The following is a 22,789-nucleotide window of genomic DNA, read 5'->3' as shown; positions in this document are numbered from 1 at the left end:
TACATGCAATGAAGAAATGGAGGCACTATCTGTACGGTGCCAAACTTTTGATCTTGTCGGATCATGAAAGCATTAAGTGGCTTAATGACCAACCGGATCTACAAGGGCGTAAAGCCAGATGGGCCGAACTCCTCCAAGAGTTCGACTATGAGATAAGGTATAGAAAAGGAAAGTATAATATAGTGGCTGATGCACTCAACAGAATGCCCATCATAAATGAATTGAGTTTTACTCACTTCACTTCCGATTTGCTTGAATCTTTAAAAGAGAAATGCCAGGTTGATCCGGCATATTCCAACATATGGGAAGCAATAAAAAATGGGGATCCAAATGAAAGTGCTTCTACTGAGGAAGAAATATCTAAAGGATATTCAATAAGGAAATGGAGTATTAGAGGTTGCTCAAACCGGATTCAAGTGGAAAAATTTTACCATTGATAATGGTTATTTACTCTACAAGGATAGGGTATATGTCTCGAAAGATGAAGAAATAAGACGCCAGATACTCTTTAAGTGTCATGATACCCCTAGTGCGGGACATCTAGGAGTTAATAAGACTTATAGTCTTATTAAAAGGCAATTCTATTGGCCTGGAATGAATAAGGATGTCCTTGACTATGTGGTCAAATGTAATAAATGCCACGTTAATAAAGCTAAAAGATTGAAAATGGGAGGACTTCTCCACCCATTAGAGATTCCTTTGGGAAAATGGAAGAGTATCTCCATGGACTTTACTGTCGCATTACCCAGAACACAAAGGGGACACGACTCTCTGTGGGTGATTGTGGATAGGTTGACCAAAATGGCTAAGTTTATTCCAACTTCAACTGATGTTAAAACCGATTGTATGGCCTTCCCGTAAATATAGTTTCTGATCGGAATAGAAAATTTGATAGTCAATTTTGGCGCACTATATTTAGGAAGTTGGATACTAAACTTAGCATGAGCACGCAGAGCATCCGCAAACTAATGGGCAAACTGAAAGGGTTAACCAAATCCTTGAAGATATGTTGAGAGCATATGTAAGTAGAAGGCAAACTAATTGGGAAGAGTATTTAGCGATAGTAGAGTTTGCATATAATAGTGCCAAGCACTCTTCCACTGGATATAGTCCATTTATGCTAATGTATGGGTTTCAGCCCAGAGCTCCTCATGCAGTAGGACTGCACAAGGAAAAAGTTCAGGCAGCAAAGGATTTTTGGAAGAATATTAATAATATGTTAAAATTTGCTCAAGAAAATATTAAAAAAGCTCAAAATCGAGCTAGAGCTTATGCAGATCCTCACTGAAGAGACATCTCCTTTGAGGAAGGGAAATTGGTCTATCTTAAGGTGCCTGAACAAACTAAAACCATGAAAACGAGACGATGTCCAAAGCTTTCACCCAGGAATTGTGATCCTTTCACAATACTTAAAGAGGGTAGGAAAACAGGCTTACAAGCTCCAACTACCTACTAATAGTAAAACACATCCAGTTTTCCATGTAAGCAAGTTAAGAAAGAAGTTGGGTGATATTGATAATCTAATTTTAAATTATAACATTGAGGAGCTATTAGGTGACCAATCTATTCCACATGAACCAGAAAGAATTTTAAATGTTCGTAATAGACGAACAAGGCATACTATTTATCAAGAATATCTGGTGAAATGGAAAGATTATTCAAAAGAAAGCTCAACATGGGAGCGAGTAAGTACTTTAAGGAAAAGGTTTCCCAATTTACATTTGGACCTTTCAAGTATCGCTTTCGAGGACGAAACCGATTCTTAAGGGGGAGGAAATGTTACATTTATTGTGTAACTTGTTGGGAAACAAGCATGAGAGATGACCGTCTGGGGGCCTTGGGCGCCCGTATGGGGTTAAGGGAAGCTTAGGAAGTAAGTGAGTTCAAATATAGTATCACTCACCTGGGTATGACGGCCGACGAAGGAGTCATGATGTCGTTCTCTCTCTCCAACATCTTCCTAGGCACGGTTGGGTGGTGAGAAAGACTTCTCGTGCTATGGAAAGAAAGTCGACAGAGATCGGAGAGTGTCGACACTAGGAAATAACCATGTAATACTTATGGTACTAATATGTAAGGTACGGTACCTAAAGTATGGTATAGTATCAAATCTTTCGTACATAGTACTAGTGCAACTAGAGAGAGAAAGAGGCTAGAGAGAGAGAGAGAGAGAGAGAGAAGGTTGAGAGAGAGAGAGAGAGAGGAGAGGCTTGAGATAAAAAGAGAGTATGAGAAGCTTGAGAGATAGAGAGAGAGAGATGCTTGGAGGAGAAAGAAAAAAGAATGAAGAAAAACAAAAGAAATGAGAAAGAAAAAAAGAAAGTTGTAGACTTAAAGGAGAGTGGCCAAAAAGTGCCCATTTTTTCATACTAAATCGTACGGATATGTACCGTACTGTACGGATCATACCGTACGGAGACAACCTTGATGAAAGCCATCATCATCTAGCTACCTTATACTAATCAAGCTCTTCTTGAGCTGAGGTACATGCCGTACATGCTGAAGTGTAAAGACAGAGCCATGCTGAAACTGTAACTACACACTGCCAATACCTGTAATCTCACATGCATAGTTGTCCCCAAGATGGACAACACCATGTCAACCCCCTGTATAGGCAGAGAACCACTCACGATAAGGAAGCACCTGAATCGAGAATCCAAGTATGCATGTCATCATCTATATCCGCAAGTAAAGCATGTGCACCAAAGTGTGAAGAGACAAAGAGTATGTCACTCCCACTATCACTGTCATGAGTGACTACATTCACCTCTTCAATTTTGGCATTGCTCTTCTTAGGCTGACTGTCTTTCTTCTCTTCCATGCTATCATCTGTCTTCTTGCTCTTTCCTTTCTCTTTCTCTCATTTGTAGCAGTCACGTTTGAAGGGACCCTTCTTGCCACAATGATGACATTCAACATCTTCGCCACGTGATTTGTTGCGTCCCTTGATATCAGATTTGCCTTTCTGTTGTGATCTGCCCCTAGTATGCAAAGCACTAGAAGACTTACTAGATGCATTGTTTTGCCGATTCATTTCTTCCATGAGTAGAGCACTCTCTACATCAGCATACAAAAGAACCACATTCGAATTGCTCATAGCAATCCTAAATGTATCCCAACTCTCTAGAAGAGTGCAAAGCAAGAACGTAGCCTTAAATTCTTCATCAATCTAGAACTTCAAGGCAGCCAACTAGCTGAAAAGAGAGTTAAACTCACTCAAGTGAGTAGACATTGCTATACCCTCTTTCATATGCAAATCCATAAGCTTTTTCAGCCAATGCACTTTGCTTGCAACACTTTTCTGTGCATACAGTCCTTCCAGTCTAGTCCATATAGCATATGCAGAATCCAAACCTTCAATGTTAAACAACAAGGCATCGGAAATCAATAGCTCAATGGTTGAGCATGCAAGCTCATTTAAGTCATCCCAATCTTCCTGCCCCATGTCCGCGGGCTTTGCCCTTTTGGTTTTAATGGGCTTTGCATGCTTCTTTTGCAACAGGATATTATAACACTGTTTTTGCCAAACTACAAAGTTATGTGCTCCTTCAAGCTTCTTTATGTGCATTAGATTACTGCTATCATTGCTGCCAGCCATGATTCTCAGCCCAAATGTGACCCAAAAAAAAACAGCAAATGCAGGCCCAAAACTATCATCCAAGTGACCAAGGTACAAACAAGTACCAACCAACAATAAATGACCACTTAGAAGCACAGATTTCAGATCTGTAATTAAATTTTCAGAAGCACCAAACCATGTGCTACAGATTCCACAACTGATTACAGCTGTTCCAAGGGCATATGCATCACATTACATGAGAAATCCCAAATTTTAGCTGCAATTTCTGTTGTACATGTACCCATGGGCATAAAATTTGACACGAACAGTCAAAAGCCCTAAAATTTTTGTGCTTAAAGCATCAACCACACATTTGCATTTTCTCTGTCATGCATAGAACAGGCCAATTTTGCCAAAATAGAGCAATTTCAGCAAAACCCCTAAATTTTACCAAGTGTTGATGTCCAAATTGAGTGGAATTGAACCTGCGTATACATAAAATGACCAAATGCTGCACAGATTTTGACCTGCGTATACATAAAATGACCAAATGCTGCACAGATTTTGCCCAAACTGCAAAAGCCCCAAGTTGCCAGGGTCCAATGTGCATCAATGTCAAGAAATTGGGTAAATTTCAGCCCAATTTGTGCATGTACATGAAAAGCCCCAAATGTCGAAGGCAAAATGTCACAAATTCCTACAATTTTTGAGACAGATATCACTGTTGCATCTTGCTCATACCAAATCTGGACAAATCCCCAAATTTTCCAAGTCGGGTCAATAGCCGTTCAGGTCCATGACCTATCACACCTGCCAAACGGCCACCCGCTGGTCGTCCCGTCCGCAGGTCACCCGTCAGCTTTCTGCTGCCGGTCACGTTACGCGACCTATGCCTCGCTTATCTTGTCTCCTCGCTGGAGTCTCACGTGGCGCCTATCAACTGCCCTCACTGCCTACGCCTGCCTATGATGCTTGCGGCTGTCGACTGTCCTCACTACCTGCGACTGCCCATGATGCCTGCAGTTATCGATCGTCCTCACTGCCTGCGACTATTGCCTGCAAGAGACTCCTGCTTGCACCTGACTGCCTACTGACACTTATCGAGTCTACCTGCAACTCCTGTAACACCTAAGCTATCTCTTGCCCGCTCTGATACCAGTTTGTAGTGATGTGTCAAGCACGAAGATCGAGACAGTGGGTGTTCCTTAGTCACGAAGAGATAGAGAGAGTGCGAGAGAGCAAAAGCAGAGAGTGAGCACAATTTTAGGTACAATGACGAGTGTACCATTAGGTTTTTTTAGATAGATATATATATATATGAGTAAGTACAAGTGCTAAGGGTGTGTTCACACCCGAGCACATTTAAAGGCACAAGGGCCTTTATTCCCAACAACAAGCTTCACCCCATTCTCCCAAACATCATCCATGACACAAACAAGTTTCGTCCAGGATAGGAGCATCCTAGACAACATCTTTAGCTTCTTTGAGGCCATTGAGTGGGCTCAACATAGTGACCACAGGATGGCAGTACTTCTATTGGATTTCAAGAGGGCCTATGACAAAGTCACTGGAAAGTACTATGGCACAATTGGGCTTTCCCCCAGGAGTGGGTCAAAGGGGTATTTGCTTTATACAAGTCTAGGATTTTGGCTACTTCAAATGCAGTTAGATGCACTCTACAAATGTTGTCCACTGCAACACTTGGAAACTCCAAAGGATTATCTCTAGTCTTGCGAGATAGCACAATTGATGTGGAGAGGAGCATGCCATGTTCTCCCCCTAGTGGCACCCAACCTAGGATTTATCTCTTCTGGGAAGCCATGGAAGGGGGGGGGGGGGGGGGGGGGGTCTACTAGCTACTAGCAAGCAATTAGCTAGGGCTGCAAATTACTATATAAGGCTAAGATGCATGATACTATTTTTCCAATCAAGGCAAGTTGCTATGCTATGGTCGGCTTGGAGACACTACCGTCTAGCAAGTATTAGAGCCAATAGCAATGCATTAGGAGGTATGGGAGATTATTGGGAGCCTCATAGTTTGGCACATCTAGAAGGCACGTTGCGAGTTGGTTATGAGTGAGAAGTGCATGTCTACATATGCAACTTTGGTAGAACTTTGGACTTGTATCATCCGCTCCCTTTGCAGCTGTCGGGATTAGGTGCAAGGTGACTCTCAAGCTCGTAAGAAGTTGCAACACCACTTCTTACATATCTTGGGCGGTCATGATTAGTTCTTCACGATGCAGGCAAGCAACCCCAAGTAACGATATCCTCCTCCTCCATGGCTTCTATCCCCATTCTTGTTAACAGATATGTCAGCTCATGTGTGAGTCTGAGGTGCAAAGGCTTGGGCACGTTATTTAGGTTATTTAGGCATTTTTTATTGTGTCATTTTGTGGTCATATTGGGCATTTATTGCTAGATGACCAGCATTAACAGCTGGTCGATCTGACATATTTTATGGCATCATTTGTGCCTATTTATTTTGGGCTCCTCCTCCTCACTTAGTTAGTTCACCACCTAGAGTTCCTGTGGAGAGAGGAGCCAGTGTCAGTGCCCACGCATCCAGTGACTCACTGTTGTATGCGACAGTCTCGTGTCTGATATATAGATTCCATTTTCCGAGCATACATCTGAGCATAGCAGCCAGAAATGTTAGAAACATTTAGAAACGAAATGTCAGAAATGCGTTTCATAAGTTTCTTTCAAAAGGGGGTAAAATAAGAAACGCGGGTTTTTTTATATAGGGATTTTTAATAGTTTTGACTGGGGAAAGAGATTCTAGACCTCTACGGTTCTCTCTCTTGAACAAAGAATGGCTAATTGAGTTTGAGTGATAATAGAGTCAATTGAGAATAATACATTATATATTACATATCCATGATCCATTATTGACTTGTCACTTATATCAAAGTTAGTCTTTGGACAAGCTATACTATAGTTTAGAACTCAAACATTATGATTCATACATATCATACAAAGAAAATTGAAATTAACATGTAAATAGCCTATCTATAATATGGACTAAGTCAAGTTGCAATACCATGATTCTCATTTCAAAACAAACTGACAAAATGTCAAAATCGAGAATGAATCGTAATATATCATAAATAACTCATAAATGAGACTAAAGTCGTATAATATTCAAATCTCAAGACAAGAATAGATACTAGATTGACAAAGTCCAATAACTAAACAAAATCACAAAAAAATCAATCTCTTATCCAAAATCTTGAGTCCTCACGAGTCATCACACATCATCATCATCATGTTTAACATTGCCCAATAGTTTTTGTCAAAAAAACCATGTTTTGAGTTCCAACTCACCAAAAGAAAATTTAAAAAATAAAAAAACTATGTTTTTTACTCTCAAAAAAATTTCATACTTTAAGAAACATTTCGTAAGTTTCAAACTCAAAGAAACGTGTTTCTTAGCTGCTATGCATCTGAGTTCTCATCTGTATTGTGTTCTTTCTTTCCCTTTCCTCTTTCATCTTGTGTTTCAACAGTTTATTACAGCTTATGTTTATGCTTCCATTGCTGCACCACTTCTGACACGATATCAAATTTCAGGAGTTGTGCTCCTGCTGTGTTTTCTTGCTGATTTCAGGACTGTTTTCACCCTTGCTGATCAGGTGACCGCTGCTCCATACAGGCAACTTGTTTTACCTGCGTTTTCTACAGATTTGCCATCGCCTACTATCTACAACCCCTCTATTGCCTATGTTTTCAGTTTTCAGGCTGCTGCAATAGTTCTCCAGCCCATTTGTAGCAGCATTCAGCCTGCGTTTTGGTGTTCTTGACTCCTCCCTGGCTGGACAACTGTACCTTCAAGCTGTTTTTGGCAGTTTTTGACTGATTTGTTTATTTTTTGCAACATCTTTTGTCTTCTTTTGGTCAGATTTTGGGTTATACTGTATGTGAACTCTTGTTTTTTGTAGTCTGTGCTCGTGTTTTGGCTATGTTCCCTCTCCAAATATCTTCTTTTCTCTACTCCTCTTCTAAATCCTCTACAGATGGCTCCTCCATGCTCATCCACTCATGATACATTCCATGGAGATTCTAGTGAGGCTCTTGCAGCTTCAAAGAGGGGTTTGAAGATGAAGAAGTCGAAGACCCAGTGTTATCATTGTGGCAAGGAGGGCCACTTGCGGAAGGACTGCAAAGAGTTAGTGGCTTCTAGGAAGAAATAGGAGCAGAAGACGAAGTGGGATGTGGACTCCTCCGATGACTCATCATCTACCTCAAATTCGGACTCAGATCCTCCGACCAAGGTGAAGTCCGAGACGCAGAAAGAATCCTCTTCTTCGGATCATGGGAAGGGCTAGGTGGCCCCTTCCTCAGCTACTTTCTAGTGGTGGTGATGAGGTCATCCTTCACGACTCTCCAGTGCCAAAGAGGGAGTGTGAGAGGGTGGTGAGATGGGGCAATCGTGCCTCATCTATATTTCTATACAAATGCAGAGGATCCAAAGAGGGACGCCCCTAATGCATCGACCGAAGTCTAGCAAGTACAAATCCTGGAGCTAGGATTGACATCCAGGTTCATGATGGGCTAGTTGTTTGACAGAGAGCGGATGGCTTTCGTTTGAGCTCACATGAGGGGACACTTTGGTAGTCTGGTCAAAGAAGGGGAATTCATGGTCATTTATGCGCTACGGCATTGGTGACAAGATGGTCACGTGTGCTACATCAGAGGCATCGTTGACAGACTTTGAAAGCTACTATGATCTTCTCTATTTTTCGAAGCTGGTACGATTGCCATCGACATCAAGTGCTCTCCGAGGCACCTTGGTGGTGGCTTGATCACCCATTGCTTGGGTATCCATGGTTCTACTTGGTGGTTCTAAGTTGTATGGTTTATGATTCATTCTCATTTTATTGTATCAGATTACCCATGATCTGAGAGAGGGTGTTAGCAAATATGTCAGCTCATGTGTGAATCTGAGCTGCAAAGGCTTGGGCACATTATTTAGGTTATTTAAGTATTTTTTATTGTGTCATTTTGTGGCCATATTGGGCATTTATTGCTGGTCGACCAGCATTAAATGCTGGTCAACCTAACATATTTTATGGCATTATTTGTGCCTATTTATTTTGGGCTCCTCCTCCTCAGTTAGTCAATTCACCACCTAGAGTTCCCAAGAAGAGAGGAGTCAGTGCTGATGCCCACGCAGCCAGTGACTCACTGTTGTATGCGACAGTCTCGTGTCTGATATATGGATTCCATTTCCTGAGCATACATCTAAGTTCTCATCTGTATTGTGTTCTTTCTTTCCCTTTTCTCTTTTGTCTTGTGTTTCAGCAGTTTATTACAGCTTATGTTTACGCTTCCATTGTTGCACCACTTCTGACAATCCCTCCCCAGACCACCTTGAGATTCTAGCATGACTTTGTATCAACTCCAACTCGGCCATCAAAGTAGGTGTGAAGAAGAGTGTGGAGGCACCGCTAGGGTTTGCATTGAGGAAACATAGAGTGTACAACCATGACAGAAGCACAATGAGAGAAACACAAACACAGAGAGCAAAACACAAACCCAAACCCTAAACGCAAAACTCAAAACTCAAATACAGATGCTCAAACACAAACGGAAGAAGGGATAGAAAGAACACAACTCTGAAGTGAATGAATGCTGTAAATGAATGTAAGAGTGTACAATGTCCCCGAGAGCAGAGCAGTGTGTTGGAGAGTGATGTCCACTAGAGATGGATCACAAGTTTGTGACCACCAATTGGAGTGTAGAATGCAGAGAATGCAGCAAATGCAAGCGTCACGAGGGCCTAAAGCACCAAATGTAGGGATGTTGTCGCCTAATGTAGGAACTGTTGCCTGATGCTGATGGACACCAAACGCAAGCAAAAGAGGACTAACATACACTGTCTACCGCCAAGTTGTGGGAGCTCCAATAGCACACAGAGGAGGGTCAAAAAACTATTGCCAATGCTGATGGAGGAGCGCTAAATGCAAAGGAAGGTGTGGCAACAATTGTTGGGGCTGGACAATCACATGTGTGTGGACTAATGGCTGAAATCTGCACTCACAAGTGAGAAACCTGCATAGAAGGGATTGAAATTGAATGGGGGCAACTTGTCTATTTATAGATGAGGATGGACCCTCCCAAAATAGGGTTTCACTAAACTCTCTTGAACCGCTCCTTGTTTTAGGGTTTTCATTAAACTAAGCTTGCTTTGGGGTTGTTTAAGTGGCTAATCAGCATAGAATGCATTTCTTAGCTCAACAGTGGGTAAGTGTGGAACCAATTCATGAGGAGACAAGGGCCTCAACACACCAAGGTGGCAGCTCTTATCAGCCGCCTCATGATGGCTTCATCAGCCGCTTTTAAACAATTCGGCCTCATTGGCTAATTCAGCCATTGGTCAGTTTGGCTACATAGAAGAAGCCTTTCTCCCGAGCCAGGTTCTCATGGTCTCACGGCCGATATGTGGAAGGGAGCCCATACGTGATCCCATTAGTGGGAGGGAGGCCTAATTGGCCATTCACATCACGATTAAGTCGAGAGGTGGGATGGCAGGTAAATCGGCCATGCGGGAGGGAGGGCTAATTGGCCAATGCCATAGGCCTTACGGCCATATCAAGCAGCCTAACAGATAGACCTCTAGCCGAACAATGAGTCTCAATGGCCTAAGAACAGAATAGCAAGGCCATTTGTTTGTTGCAAGACCTTTAGGCCTAGGTCTATTCAGTCAAGTGTTTCCATGAAAGGCCTATGGCCTTTCTACCAAACATATGAGAAATCCTTTGAGCGGCCAAACATTATTTAGAAAGGCCTTTTGGGCTAAGTGATTACGGCCTAAGACAAGGCCCAAGGCTTAAGGTCTTTCAACCGATTGTGGTAACAAAAGGTCTTTTGGCTTGATTCACTCCATTCAAGTAAATTCATTCCAAGGTCTTATGGCCTAAGGCAATAGCCTTAAGCCATCCAAATCAAACAAGGTCTACGGTCGACCATGGAGCCTTTAGGCCTAGGACTTTATGCCCTTCAATTGAACGGTGACTAAAGGCCTTGGGGCCTTAAGCTTTTACCAAGGTGCCCTATGGCTCTCCATGGAGTGTATCAAGATAGAGGACATGGAAGAGACAAGGAAGACAGATAAGGGGAGAGAGCTCCCAAAACTCGTGAAACAAATTAAAACAAACATGCTACAGAGAGTTTCGAGGTAGCTCAAACCCCTTGCTTATCCAAAACCCTTACCTCAATCTCAAAAGCAAGCCCCTCAAATCCCACGAAGTATTGAACGAAGAACCAGAAGTTAGATTTTTTTTAAAACTAGTTGTTATTATTTAAGGTCATTCCTAAGGTTCTTCCAATTTCCCTATTCTATTCTAACTCCGCATTTTCATCTAAGAATCACCACCCTACGCTATCCCATACCCATTTCAAAACCACACCTAATTTATTTCAAAGTACGCGCTCCTATTTTGTTTTGGGGTAGTGCTTCTATTCCAATGCATAATAAAGAGAATGTATGCCATCACGGATGCTTCCATCGCGTCTCAGCAACAAAACCAAAATGTCGAAGCTTTCACAAGCTCGATCACCGGACTTGATGAGACGCATATTATTTCAAGTGCTTCATGCGATTTGGCAATGGCTACCTCTCACATAGCCCACAAATCCTCCACACTCATCAATCTATCCATTCCTCTCCCAAACCACACGAAAGCAAGAATGAAGAAACCGACAAGAGTATAATGAACTCACTGCCTTACCTTCTCCTCGACATCGTGAAGAAAAGGCTCCATGGTGGCTCCACCATCCATGCAATGGTACTTAATTTGCATCCTTGACTCCATAGCCCCCGATCGAATCTGCAAGCACTCGATCCACGAGAGGAAATTCAAAGAAAAAGAAAGAAAACTTGATCTCTCCTTGAATCCCCCTCTCACCCAAGGAGGGAAAGGAGAAAAGAGCACGCGCAAGGAAGAGGCTTCACCTCTCAAGTCCCTCACTCTCACACTTTCTCTCTCCCTCACTCTCAAGATGAAGCACAAATAGATAGAAAAGAAGCAAGAAGAAGAAGCATGCTCTCAAGTTTGCACACCAAAAGAATGAGCTTATCCATACACTTTCTAGATTTTTACATAGGGCTTTGAGGTTGGGCTTCCACTTAAGTTGGGCGCCCATCTCTCCTATTTGGCTCTTGGCCGATCTTTCCCGGTTTATGCATGCGTATTTAGATTACATTGTCCATCACAAAAGTGAATGAAAGCTAGTGCTCGTGCCCTTGTCGAGCTATACATGGATACTTAGATTACACTGACCGTCACAAAAGTGAATGAAAGCTAGCACCTGTGCCCTTGCCAAGCTATGGGTCTTTCTTCTCAACAAAAAATATTACAACTTGCAAGGGCACTACACCTAGCTCTCAAAATAATATTACAAATAATTATACGACTACGGACATTGACCCAAAATTATTCACTTGTGACTTTCGCTTGATTTGCACTTCTCTTTGCTTTTGCCTCCTTTGTCTGCTTTTGCCAATTATTTTGTCATTTTGCCGCCTATCCATTTTACGATTAACAAAGAAGCAAACAGGTGAAAGGTGATTACATATACTTTTGCTACTGACACTTGGGCTATCATATTATGTCTAAGAGCTACTGGAGTCACAACCTAGGTTCAGAGTGTCATTTCCTCATCTATAACTAGCTAAGGAGCTCGCCACAATTGAGCAAGTATACATGTTTCCCACATGGAAATAGAAATATCATGGTGGACCACATATTTGGATCTTATGAGCTAGGCTAGCACCTGTATGCCCCCACAAGGGTAATCTTGTGCTCTAGAGTTACAAGATCTAACTGGCATGTATTAGTGGGTTGGTGAGCACTCACATCCTCCTATAGCCCATCTTAATGGGCATTCACAAAGACTAGCCTCCTACAAGAGCAAGAATTTATGAGCATGTTCACATGTGCATGCATGCTGGTATGTATGCTTGCTTCACACACACACACACACACAAAGGGAGGCTTAATGTCTACTCAATGTATAAGATTAAAGTGATAAACAAAGCTGACACATGGTATATCTCACCATGGATTTAATAAAGACAACAAAAGTAATGTCATTAAAGTGTACAATGTACAAAAGCTCTTGGCTCTAGCCTCTACTATACCAATGTAGGGTTATGAGGATCTCTAATGTCTTTCACATTGTCTAATGAGATGAGTCTCCTTGAGAATGGCCATACATGATGGAAAATGATAGCTTGGATAATTAGAGAGTCCCACAATGTCACCTAGCCCTAGGGAAACTAGGTCACCTAGCTCTATCTCTATAGATTTGTCAATGATCAACATGCACAGTCCTCTACGCAGTCCAGTACTTTAGCTTGTGAATGCCAAAGTATATGATAGTGGAGGTGGAGCCCTAAAGAAGTTTACAAGTGTCTAATGTCTTTTGTCATGTACATAAATTACCACTACTTCGACCAAATCAATGAACCTTAGTGTTTGTAGATCTCCAAAAGGTAAAGTCCTAGTAGGTATCTCTCATCATCAAGGAATGACATAATCTAACTCATGGAAAATCCCTCATGCTAAGGTAATGATAACGACCTCATACTTTGTATAGCTCGTTGTTACATTATAAGGTAAATTAAGGGAAACATGCACCAGGATGACCGACCGGGGTCTTGGGCGCCTGAACGGGGTTTAGGGGAGCCTAGAACCAAAGAGAGTCCAAGAATAGTAGGACTCACCAAGGTTTGACGGCTGGCAATCGGATCATGATGAAGATGGCCAGCAAAGAACTAGGCAAGGCTGGGAGGTGAAACGATGGCTCGTGCTCATTTGGTATTGGACTGCTTTTCTCGGGTCTTCACCGTCTTCTGGGATAATCCAATTCTAAAAGATATGAAACCCCCTCAATTTCCCGGGGAGGAAAAAGATAGAAATAAAGATACAATCTTTAATTTCCTCCAAAAATGGAAAGATTTACATAAACTTAAAAATACTCCACCACATCTCCAAGCACTGGAGGCTAGTTTAACTTTGGGACCCAAAGCATATAAATGGTGGCGAACTTTAAAGGAGGCAAATAAAATACCTGAAACTTGGGCTCAATTTAAATCCGTCTTTTTGAAAGAATTCCTTCCTGAAAATGAAATGGAAAGAAATTGGGAAGATTGGGATTATGTCAGACAAAAGGGAAGACCCCTGCTGACATATCTGGAGGAATATCGTGAGATAATCCTCAAATTGGAAGGAATAGATGAATTTCAAAAGACAAGAGGATTCATTAGGGGACTAGATAAAGCCTGTAAAAAGGAAGTAAAAAGGAGGTCACCTAAGACGCTAGAAGAGGCAATTAAATTTGCATTAATTAATGAAGATAGTATGCATCCAGGTACACTCACTAGTCTCACTTATACGAAGCCCAAGTCTAAGAAATTGGAAACCTTAAAATTTGTGGGCAAATTTAAAAGAAAAATGCCATTTTTTAAAGGTAAAAAAACAATCTTTTGAAAAGAAACAATATGTAAGGCCAAAGTTAAGTCCAGACGACTTTGATAAGGCCAAAAAAGAAAAGCTGTGTTTCAATTGCCTATCCCCTAACCATGCTGCTTGGAATTTCCCTCAAAGGAAAAAGGGGGAAGACAAAGGAAAGGATAAGGACAAGAGCAAGGGAAAAGAAAAGCAAATCCATATAGTGCAGACCTTAGAATTAAAGGGGCATGAAAGGTATAAATCTTTAGAGGTCTTGCACATGGATGTACAACACAAGTGTTGTATGTCAACCTCTATGTGGCAGCCTACCTTTGGGCCACATGATTTAGTTAGAGTGCATGGATTGATAGCTGGAAAGAGAGTTAGAGTCAAGATTGATGACTCTGCTACACATAATTTTATAAATTATGCACTTGTCAAAAAATTGAAACTTCCCCAACAAAAGAGTGGGCATCAATATGTTGTTCGTATGATGCAAGATCAAGATAATAAAATATGGGATACAATGGTATCCAATTTGGAAATTGAGATTCAAGGATATAAAGATAAACTTGATTTTCAAATTATGAACATGGAAAGAGCTGATATTGCTCTAGGAAGGGAGTGGCAATGGGGATTAGAACCATCCTTAAAACGTAGTTACCATCATAATACACTGGAATTTGAAAGGGATGGTAAGACTTTTGTCATTCAAGGTGAACATGAAGTATCTAATAATCCTTTGTTGTGTTCCACTAAGGTTCAGAAGCTGATAAAGAAGGAAGCTTGTGATGTATATATGTTATGGTCCCTTTCTGTACAAAACACTTTTACTTTCTGTAATATAAAGCAACAATTTTCTTATGTTTGTGAGTTGAATGTAAATAATGAATTGAGCAGTTTGTTAGATGAATTTAAATATGTGTTTCCTTCTGATTTACCAAGTGGCCTTCCACCAGTTAGGAGTGATATAAATCACCCAATTGACACAAATAAGGATACACACCCTATTTCTAAACCACCATATAAGTTAAGTGAAACACAACACCAAGAAGTTGAAAGACAAATTAAGGATTACCTTGACAAAGGGTTTATACAACCCAGTAATTCACCTTGGGCTTCACCAATTTTATTAGTAAAGAAAAAAGATGGTTCTATGCGACTTTGTGTTGACTATAGAGCACTTAATAAAATAACGGTGAAGAATAAATTTCCTATGCCCAGAATGGAAGATCTTTTTGATCAATTACAAGGGGCAAAATTCTTCACAAAGATAGATTTAAGATCAGGCTATCACCAAGTAAGAATTAAGGCACAAGATGTTCCCAAGACAGCATTTCGTACTAGATACGGGCATTATGATTTTTCAGTGATGCCTTTTAGCCTCACTAGTGCCCAGCTACCTTTATGAAGCTGATGAATAGTGTTTTACGGCCCTATCTAGGACATTTTGTAGTAGTCTTCTTGGATGATATCTTGATCTTTAGTAAATCAAAAGAAGAACATTTGGAACACTTACAATTAGTATTCCAACTGTTAAGAACACATTCCCTTTAAGCGAAAAAAACTAAATGTGAATTCTTTGCACAAGAGGTCAAATATTTAGGGCATATTATCTCGAAAGAAGGAATCAACATGGATCCAGAAAAAGTAAGGGCAATTATTGAATGGCCATCTCCAAGGAACCTGGAAGAGCTACAGATCTTCCTACGTTTATCTGGATTTTATCGTAGATTCATTCGAGATTATGCCAAAATAGTTGTTCCAATGACAGACCAACTTAAAGGGAAAGGAAAAAGTTTTAATTGGGGAACAGACCAAAATGAAAGTTTTCAAAAACTTAAGGTAGCTATTGCTACAGCTCCAGTACTATTAATTGTGGATCCCAATAAACCATTTGTGGTTGAAGCTGATGCCAGTGATAAGGCGATAGGCGCGGTCTTATTACAAGAAGGTCGACCAATTGCTTTTGAAAGCAAGAAATTAGACCGTGCAAAACAGAATTATTCTGTTTATGAGAGGGAGCTATATGCAATAGTACATGCAATGAAGAAATGGAGGCACTAAAAGGAAAATGCCAGGTTGATCCGGCATATTCCAACATATGGGAAGCAATAAAAAATGGGGATCCAAATGAAAGTGCTTCTACTGAGAAAGGAATATCTAAGGATATTCAACAAGGAAATGGAGTATTAGAGGTTGCTCAAACCGGATTCAAGTGGAAAAATTTTACCATTGATAATGGTTATTTACTCTACAAGGGTAGGGTATGTGTCCCGAAAGAAACAGAAATAAGGCATCAGATACTCTTTGAGTGTCATGATACCCCTAGCGCGGGACATCCAGGAGTTAATAAGACTTATAGTCTTATTAAAAGGCAGTTCTATTGGCCTGGAATGAATAAGGACGTCCTTGACTATGTGGTCAAATGTAATAAATGCCAAGTTAATAAAGCTGAAAGATTGAAAATGGGAGGACTTCTCCATCCACTAGAGATTCCTTCGGGAAAATGGGAGAGTATCTCCATGGACTTTACTGTCGCATTACCCAGAACACAAAGGGGACACGACTCTCTGTGGGTGATTGTGGATAGGTTGACCAAAATGGCTAGATTCATTCCAACTTCAACTGATGTTAAAACACCAGAATTGGCTAGATTGTTTGTAGAGAACATATACCGATTGTATGGCCTTCCGACAAATATAATTTCTGATCGGGATAGAAAATTTGATAGTCAATTTTGGCGTGCGGTATTTAGGAAGTTGGATACTAAACTTAGCATGCGTACGGCGGATCATCCGCAAACTGATGGGCAAACTGAAAGGGTTAACCAAATCCTTGAAGATATGCTTAGGGCATATGTAAGTAAAAGATAAACTAATTGGGAAGAGTATCTACCAATAGCAAAGTTTGCATATAATAGTGCCAAGCACTCTTCCACTGGATATAGTCCATTTATGTTAATGTAAGGGTTTCAGCCCAGAGCTCCTTTTGTAGTAGGACTGCATAAGGAAAAGGTTCAAGCAGCTAAGGATTTTTTGCAAGAAATGAATAATATGTTAAAATTTGCTCAAGAAAATATTAAAAAAGCTCAAAATCGAGCTAGAGCATATGCAGATCCTCACCGAAGAGACATCTCCTTTAAAGAATGAGAATTGGTCTATCTTAAAGTACCTGAACAAACTAAAACTATGAAAAAGGGACAATGTCCAAAGCTTTCACCCAGATATTGTGGTCCTTTCATAATACTTAAAAAGCTGGGAGAACTGGCTTACAAGCTCCAACTACCTGCTGGTAGTAAAATACATCCAATTTTTCATGTAAGTAAATTAAGAAAGAAGCTGGGTGATTTGGATAATCTAATCTTAAATGATAACATTGAGGAGCTATTAAATGACCAATCTAATCCACATGAACCAGAAAGAATATTAAATGTTCGTAATAGACGAACAAGGAATACTATTTATCAAGAATGTTTGGTTAAGTGGAAAGATTGTTCAGTAGAAAGCTCAACATGGGAGCGAGTAAGTACTTTATAGAAAAGGTTTCCCAATTTACAGTTAGACCTTCCAAGTATTGTTTTCGAGGACGAAACCGATTCTTAAGGGGAAGGAAATGTTACATTATAAGGTAAATTAAGGGAAACATGCACGAGGATGGGATGACCGTCCGGGGTCTTGGGCGCCCGAACGGGGTTTAGGGGAGCCTAGAACCAAAGAGAGTCCAAGAATAGTAGGACTCACCAAGGTTTGCGGCTGGCAATCGGATCACGATGAAGATGGCCAGCAAAGAACTAGGCAAGGCTAGGAGGTGAAACGATGGCTCGTGCTCATTTGGTATCGGACTCCTTTCCTCGGGTCTTCACCGTCTTCTTCAGAGCCTCATGTCAAGGTCATCGCCTGACACTCGTCTTCTACGTAACTAGCATAGCACACTACTTTGTCTCCATCTCTAAGCACCTCTTAATATATCCTATCACCCCATGCCTCCCTAGTGTATCACGTTGTCTTGACTAAGAGCTGATGCCAATAGGTCTAGTGCTCCAACCTAGCATTTTCTAAGATTTTCTAGTATTTTTTCTAGTCCTCTATTCTCAATTCTTGCACTTCAATCACCAGAGGCTGGCACTATGATCACAAGCATTTGGAAGTACTACGTCAAGCAGAGAATGGCGTCTGTATCCATCAATACCCTTATTTGTCAACATCATGTCTCAATTAGTAGCAATTTCTAGAATGTAGTACCAAAAGGAGATTCAGATTGTCTCCACTCAACTTGCCAACCAGTGCGCAATTTTTTCCTTGTTGGGTTCACATTAGATCAGGAGACAATTCGCAGGACCACACACAAAAAAGTGTGTAATGTATTCTTCCATTGTTGCCAAGAGTTGAAAAGGCTTGGTCATAGAGTGCAATCACACCCAAACAACTTGAAGGACTAACGCCTACAATATTTTAGCACCCAGACAACTTGAAGGACTAACGCCTACAATATTTTAGTAAAACAGAGTATGTCAATCTCCCCCATGTTGAGTTTTCCCTAATGCAAGCATGAAAACTTGATCCCTTGCAATGACCCATGCACTGACCATGAATGAAGATTCATGCAGCATACACTTGTCCAACACTCACATCAGCTAAAAGTCTTCTATGCCAAGCATATTCCGGTGCAGATTACTCTAGATGAAACTTTTGTGAACATGTCAGCTATGTTATCCAGTGTAGCCACATAGACTATGTTAATCTCACCTACATAAAGCCTTTCCCTAAAATGTTTATAGAGTACCTCAGTGTGCTTTGTGAAAGCATGAAAAACTTCATTGTTTGCAACAGCCAATGCACTCCAACTGTCAATGAAAATGCATGTAGCAAACAACTGTCCAACACACAGATCAGTTAAGACTCCCTATAGAGGTAGCCACTGTTGGCTATTTCTTACCTGGCCAAGAAAGCAAGGGGCATGCATCCTATCTCCTTTCATTACCCTAGACTATGCAACTTAATAACAGTTATCATCACAGATGTTGTGGAAAACCTTTCTTATTCAAAGAAAAGATCTCTTTGTCATGTGAACTCTGGAGACATCATGTGAGAGAAGCGAGAAAGCAGGGTCGAATGCAAGCATGCAGAGAGTTGCAAAATGGGTTCACTTCTGTTGTCAGCAGGAAGCTGATGCCAGTTCACCCTTTGCATCTTACATCAATACTATAAAGACACGAGCACTGATATCCTAACAATAAATTTGAAGTTCTCACAATGCTACATTGCGCCAAAATGACAATAAGATAGGTTTGCTTACTAACACCATAAATACCTGACGAGTGATTGATCCAGAAAGACTAAAATACCCTTCCAATCCAGTGTTCGATGTCATGGATAGCATCACAGTGCTCGTTAGACAGTAATGAGCTGTGATGTCATCATCAGATTTCTCCACCTAAAATAAAACTTTCATAAGGTCATGTTTGATGAGCCTCTAAGAAAAGACACTCACAAAATTATTGCAGCTTTAAAATGTTCACCTCTATGACATGAATGGCATCCCATAAGCCTTGCTCTAGCAACCCTCTCCTACCTTCTCCACTTTGTGAACCATCTGGCATCCTTAAAAATTATTCAGCTAGTACAGGAAATGAGAACTGACACTTGCTTTTTCAGATCCACAGTAACTTCGATTTGTACATTCAACTGTCCTTAAAGGCAGCACTGTAAGACTTCAGACTACAATAGCGACTCCCACCTTTTTTAATCAAAAAGCAAGCTGCAAATCCTTGTGGTGAATCAGTCTCCCAGAAGTAAACAGAGGAGATCCCACCTTCATAATATCTGATAATTTGTACAAGGTGCAAGATGATTCATTAAATTGCTAGAAAACTTAAACACAACAACTAACCAATGCAAACAAGGGCACATGAAAAGGCAAGGCAAGGACGGTAGGACCTCACTGGTCACGATATAAAGCAAAGATATCATTTGCTTCGATTTCAAGTTCACGCAGGGCAGGAGAAGGTTGTGTGCCATCTTCTAGAGGTGGAATGTAAGTATTAGACCACGGGGACCTGCGAAGAACAAATATTCACCAGATTGTGAGTGAAGAACAAATGATGAATCCAGCTTGTGGTAATTTACTTTTTGCAATTAAAGCAACTAAGGTCTAAGAAAGAACAGATTTAAGGAACAATTCAACAGAATTTTCAAAACAGTAAGGACAACTTATTGTGCCATGGGTGGCATGGATTCTCACTTTGTTTAAAAGAAGGGTTGTTTGATTGAAGAAATATATCACTTTGTTTAAAAGAAGGATTGTTTGATTGAATAAATATTTTTTGGAGGAGAGGGGAAAAGACCTAAATAGCACACACCCTCGTACTTTCAACTACTTGAACATTCTTCCTATCTTTCAATAAAATCATCCATTCTTCAGGTATACCAAAACCCACCAACACTTGCTATACGACCAAAAGGGCATCTTGCATGCTTAGGACTTAATCCAATATCCTAGAAATTTTGTTTGTGGATACTACGAGATTTCAAAAGCTGCTGGTGCTAGGCAAGGAGGGGACTCAACAACATGGGCAATATCCGTCGATGGAGTTGTTTGTAGATACAACAACATTTTTATAGAAAAAACTGGGTTTTAACAAAAAGTATATCAATTCAGGATGTAAACAGAATCCTGGGTTCATGACTATCAGTCTTTAGGATAGCTAAGCAAACATGGGCTCAATTATAAATGGAGGTGACTGCAGTACACAGCAAACATGTGCATAGATGATGACCGCCATAGGGATGTGAATTTTTAATGCTTTGCTTAGCATTTGATTAAGAGTTGATCAAATGTGCAAATGTGAGGTGCATATGTGATATGCAAGTTAGTTATTTCACAATGACAAGCCAAGGACCCCGAGATGTCAATGGGGATGTCAAAGGCAAAAGTTCCAATAAGTTGTACTTAATAGGTACTAAGTGATACTTGGTTACAGATTTTTTCCTAGATTATTTTATTAGCCACTTAATGTTAGTGGTGGCATTAGACACTAGGCATTAATTAATTAATTAATACCAATTCAAGGACTAACAAATGCTAGGAATACTTGGATGACAAATTGGCCTAGCCAATTTAACTATTGGCTAGCACAGTTATTTTTTTGAGCAAGAGTTAATGATTAAATTAATTTTCAGAATTAATATTCCGAAAATGAATTTAATTAGGCTGAAAATTGCATTTGGAAGCTTGCCACTTGGCAAAACTTGCCCATGCAAGTGAGGGAAAGGCTATTAGATGCTGGTGGAGCCTCATTCCAGCATGTGGAGGTTAGGAGAGGAGGGGAGAGAGAGCTATTGCTACAATTTTCCAACCATTGGTGATCAGCCCAGCCATTGGAGGTTGTCGAAGAGCTACCCCCAACTGATTAGGAGGCCATCAGAGGCAAGTGATAGCCCCTATAAGCTGTCTACAGACAAGTGACAACAAGTTTGGGGCCCACAAGGGCAGGTGACTGCATGTGGGGCTCTCGTTAATGGTTGGCTGCAGTCAATTAGTCATTTACAACAGGGCAGCATTGAATTTCAGCCAACAAGATGTATTGAAGATTGAAGGAGATCAAGTTGGATCTCAATGTACTTTAACCTTTAGCAATACATGTTAAAGAAATAATGCAAGGAGCACCAATTTTGGGGCCAACTAGGTATCCATTGTCCAAGATTAAATGGAAACATTTGCATTTTCAATTTATGTGAATTTTCTGCTTGCTATAATTAGTATATAAGCAAGTTCTTTACCAACCCATCCCAGAAGGAAGGATGGTTTCCATGACTACTTTGTTAAGCCGCTAAAATTTGTTAGAGGATCATCCCCTCGACAACAAGTAGAAGGGTAGTCGAACAGTTGGGGAAGGGCATCAGGCAGGTAGAGTATAGTCGACGAGCAGTGAATCGGCCAAGGTACAATGCAGTCACGTAGCCAATCGGCCAAGATGAGCAATCAAGCAAGTCAGTGGGTAGTCGGACACGTTTTCAAACAGCTAGCAACACATTTAGAACTACGGGTCAGCCAGTTTCAGCCTAGCCTAATCATTATGATCTTCTCTTGCTCGCTATTTATAGCCTAGGGCCCATGCCCATGTAGTCTTATACATTTGTCATAAGAATATTGTGATATCGAGCTAAGTGCATACTTCTATAACGTACACACACACACACACACTCTCTCTCTCTCTCTCTCTCTCTCTCTCTCTCTCTCTCTCTCTCGCTCTCTCTCTCTCTCTCCGTTCTACTTTCTCTCAGCCTATGCCTCCACTTCCACGATGCTAGATTCTAACATGGTATTAAGGCAATGAAGGGTTGTACAAAGGTGGGCCATAAGAGAAGTTCTTAGCACGTAAAAGGAGATATGTTTCCAGAATACGAGTGTGAGCAGGAGAGTTGCACATCGGGCTATGGCTAGGGCAAGTTGATGAGCACGTGAATGGAGGAAGGAGTGTCATGTTTGTTGCTGATCAAGAGGGCTAAGGCATGCGGGTCTGATTTTGCAAAGGAATCAGCAAAAGTACTAAGAAGGCTGTGTTTTCAGCCTTTGGAGCAGATTTCATGTTTTCATCGCCTTCAATAGTCAAGAAGCCTCAGCAATCAAGTGAAAAAGGGCCTAGCCACCCACATTTTCTAAGTCAAAGGAGGGCCACCTAAGAAGCGTGATAGAATTCAAGGCGAGAGAAGGATGTCCAGCAAACTGGGACATGGACCACAAGGTCCCCATTTGCAAGATCAAAAGCTAG

General features: G+C 40.9%; 1 protein-coding gene across 2 annotated transcripts in view; it reads right to left on the bottom strand.

The window, feature by feature from the left end:
- The window catches only part of CPB (Subunits of heterodimeric actin filament capping protein Capz superfamily), a 63,178-nt gene that overhangs the window by 13,366 nt on the left and 27,023 nt on the right, over window positions 1-22,789 (bottom strand). For both annotated transcript variants that reach the window (XM_087679610.1, XM_087679611.1), the window contains exons 3-6: window positions 19,961-20,074; window positions 19,756-19,841; window positions 19,538-19,611; window positions 19,330-19,452 (exon numbers count right to left, since the gene is read on the bottom strand). In XM_087679610.1, the coding sequence (XP_087535736.1) occupies window positions 19,330-19,452; window positions 19,538-19,611; window positions 19,756-19,841; window positions 19,961-20,074 (397 nt within the window). The remainder of the gene's footprint in view (window positions 1-19,329; window positions 19,453-19,537; window positions 19,612-19,755; window positions 19,842-19,960; window positions 20,075-22,789) is intronic.

Source organism: Lygodium microphyllum, chromosome 6 (assembly GCF_053477565.2).
Source record: "Lygodium microphyllum isolate KBCC chromosome 6, Lygodium_microphyllum_v1.1.10, whole genome shotgun sequence".
Classification (NCBI taxonomy): Eukaryota; Viridiplantae; Streptophyta; class Polypodiopsida; order Schizaeales; family Lygodiaceae; genus Lygodium; species Lygodium microphyllum.
Note: the sequence above shows the minus strand (reverse complement) of the source record. Positions and strands in the feature narration are given on the sequence as shown.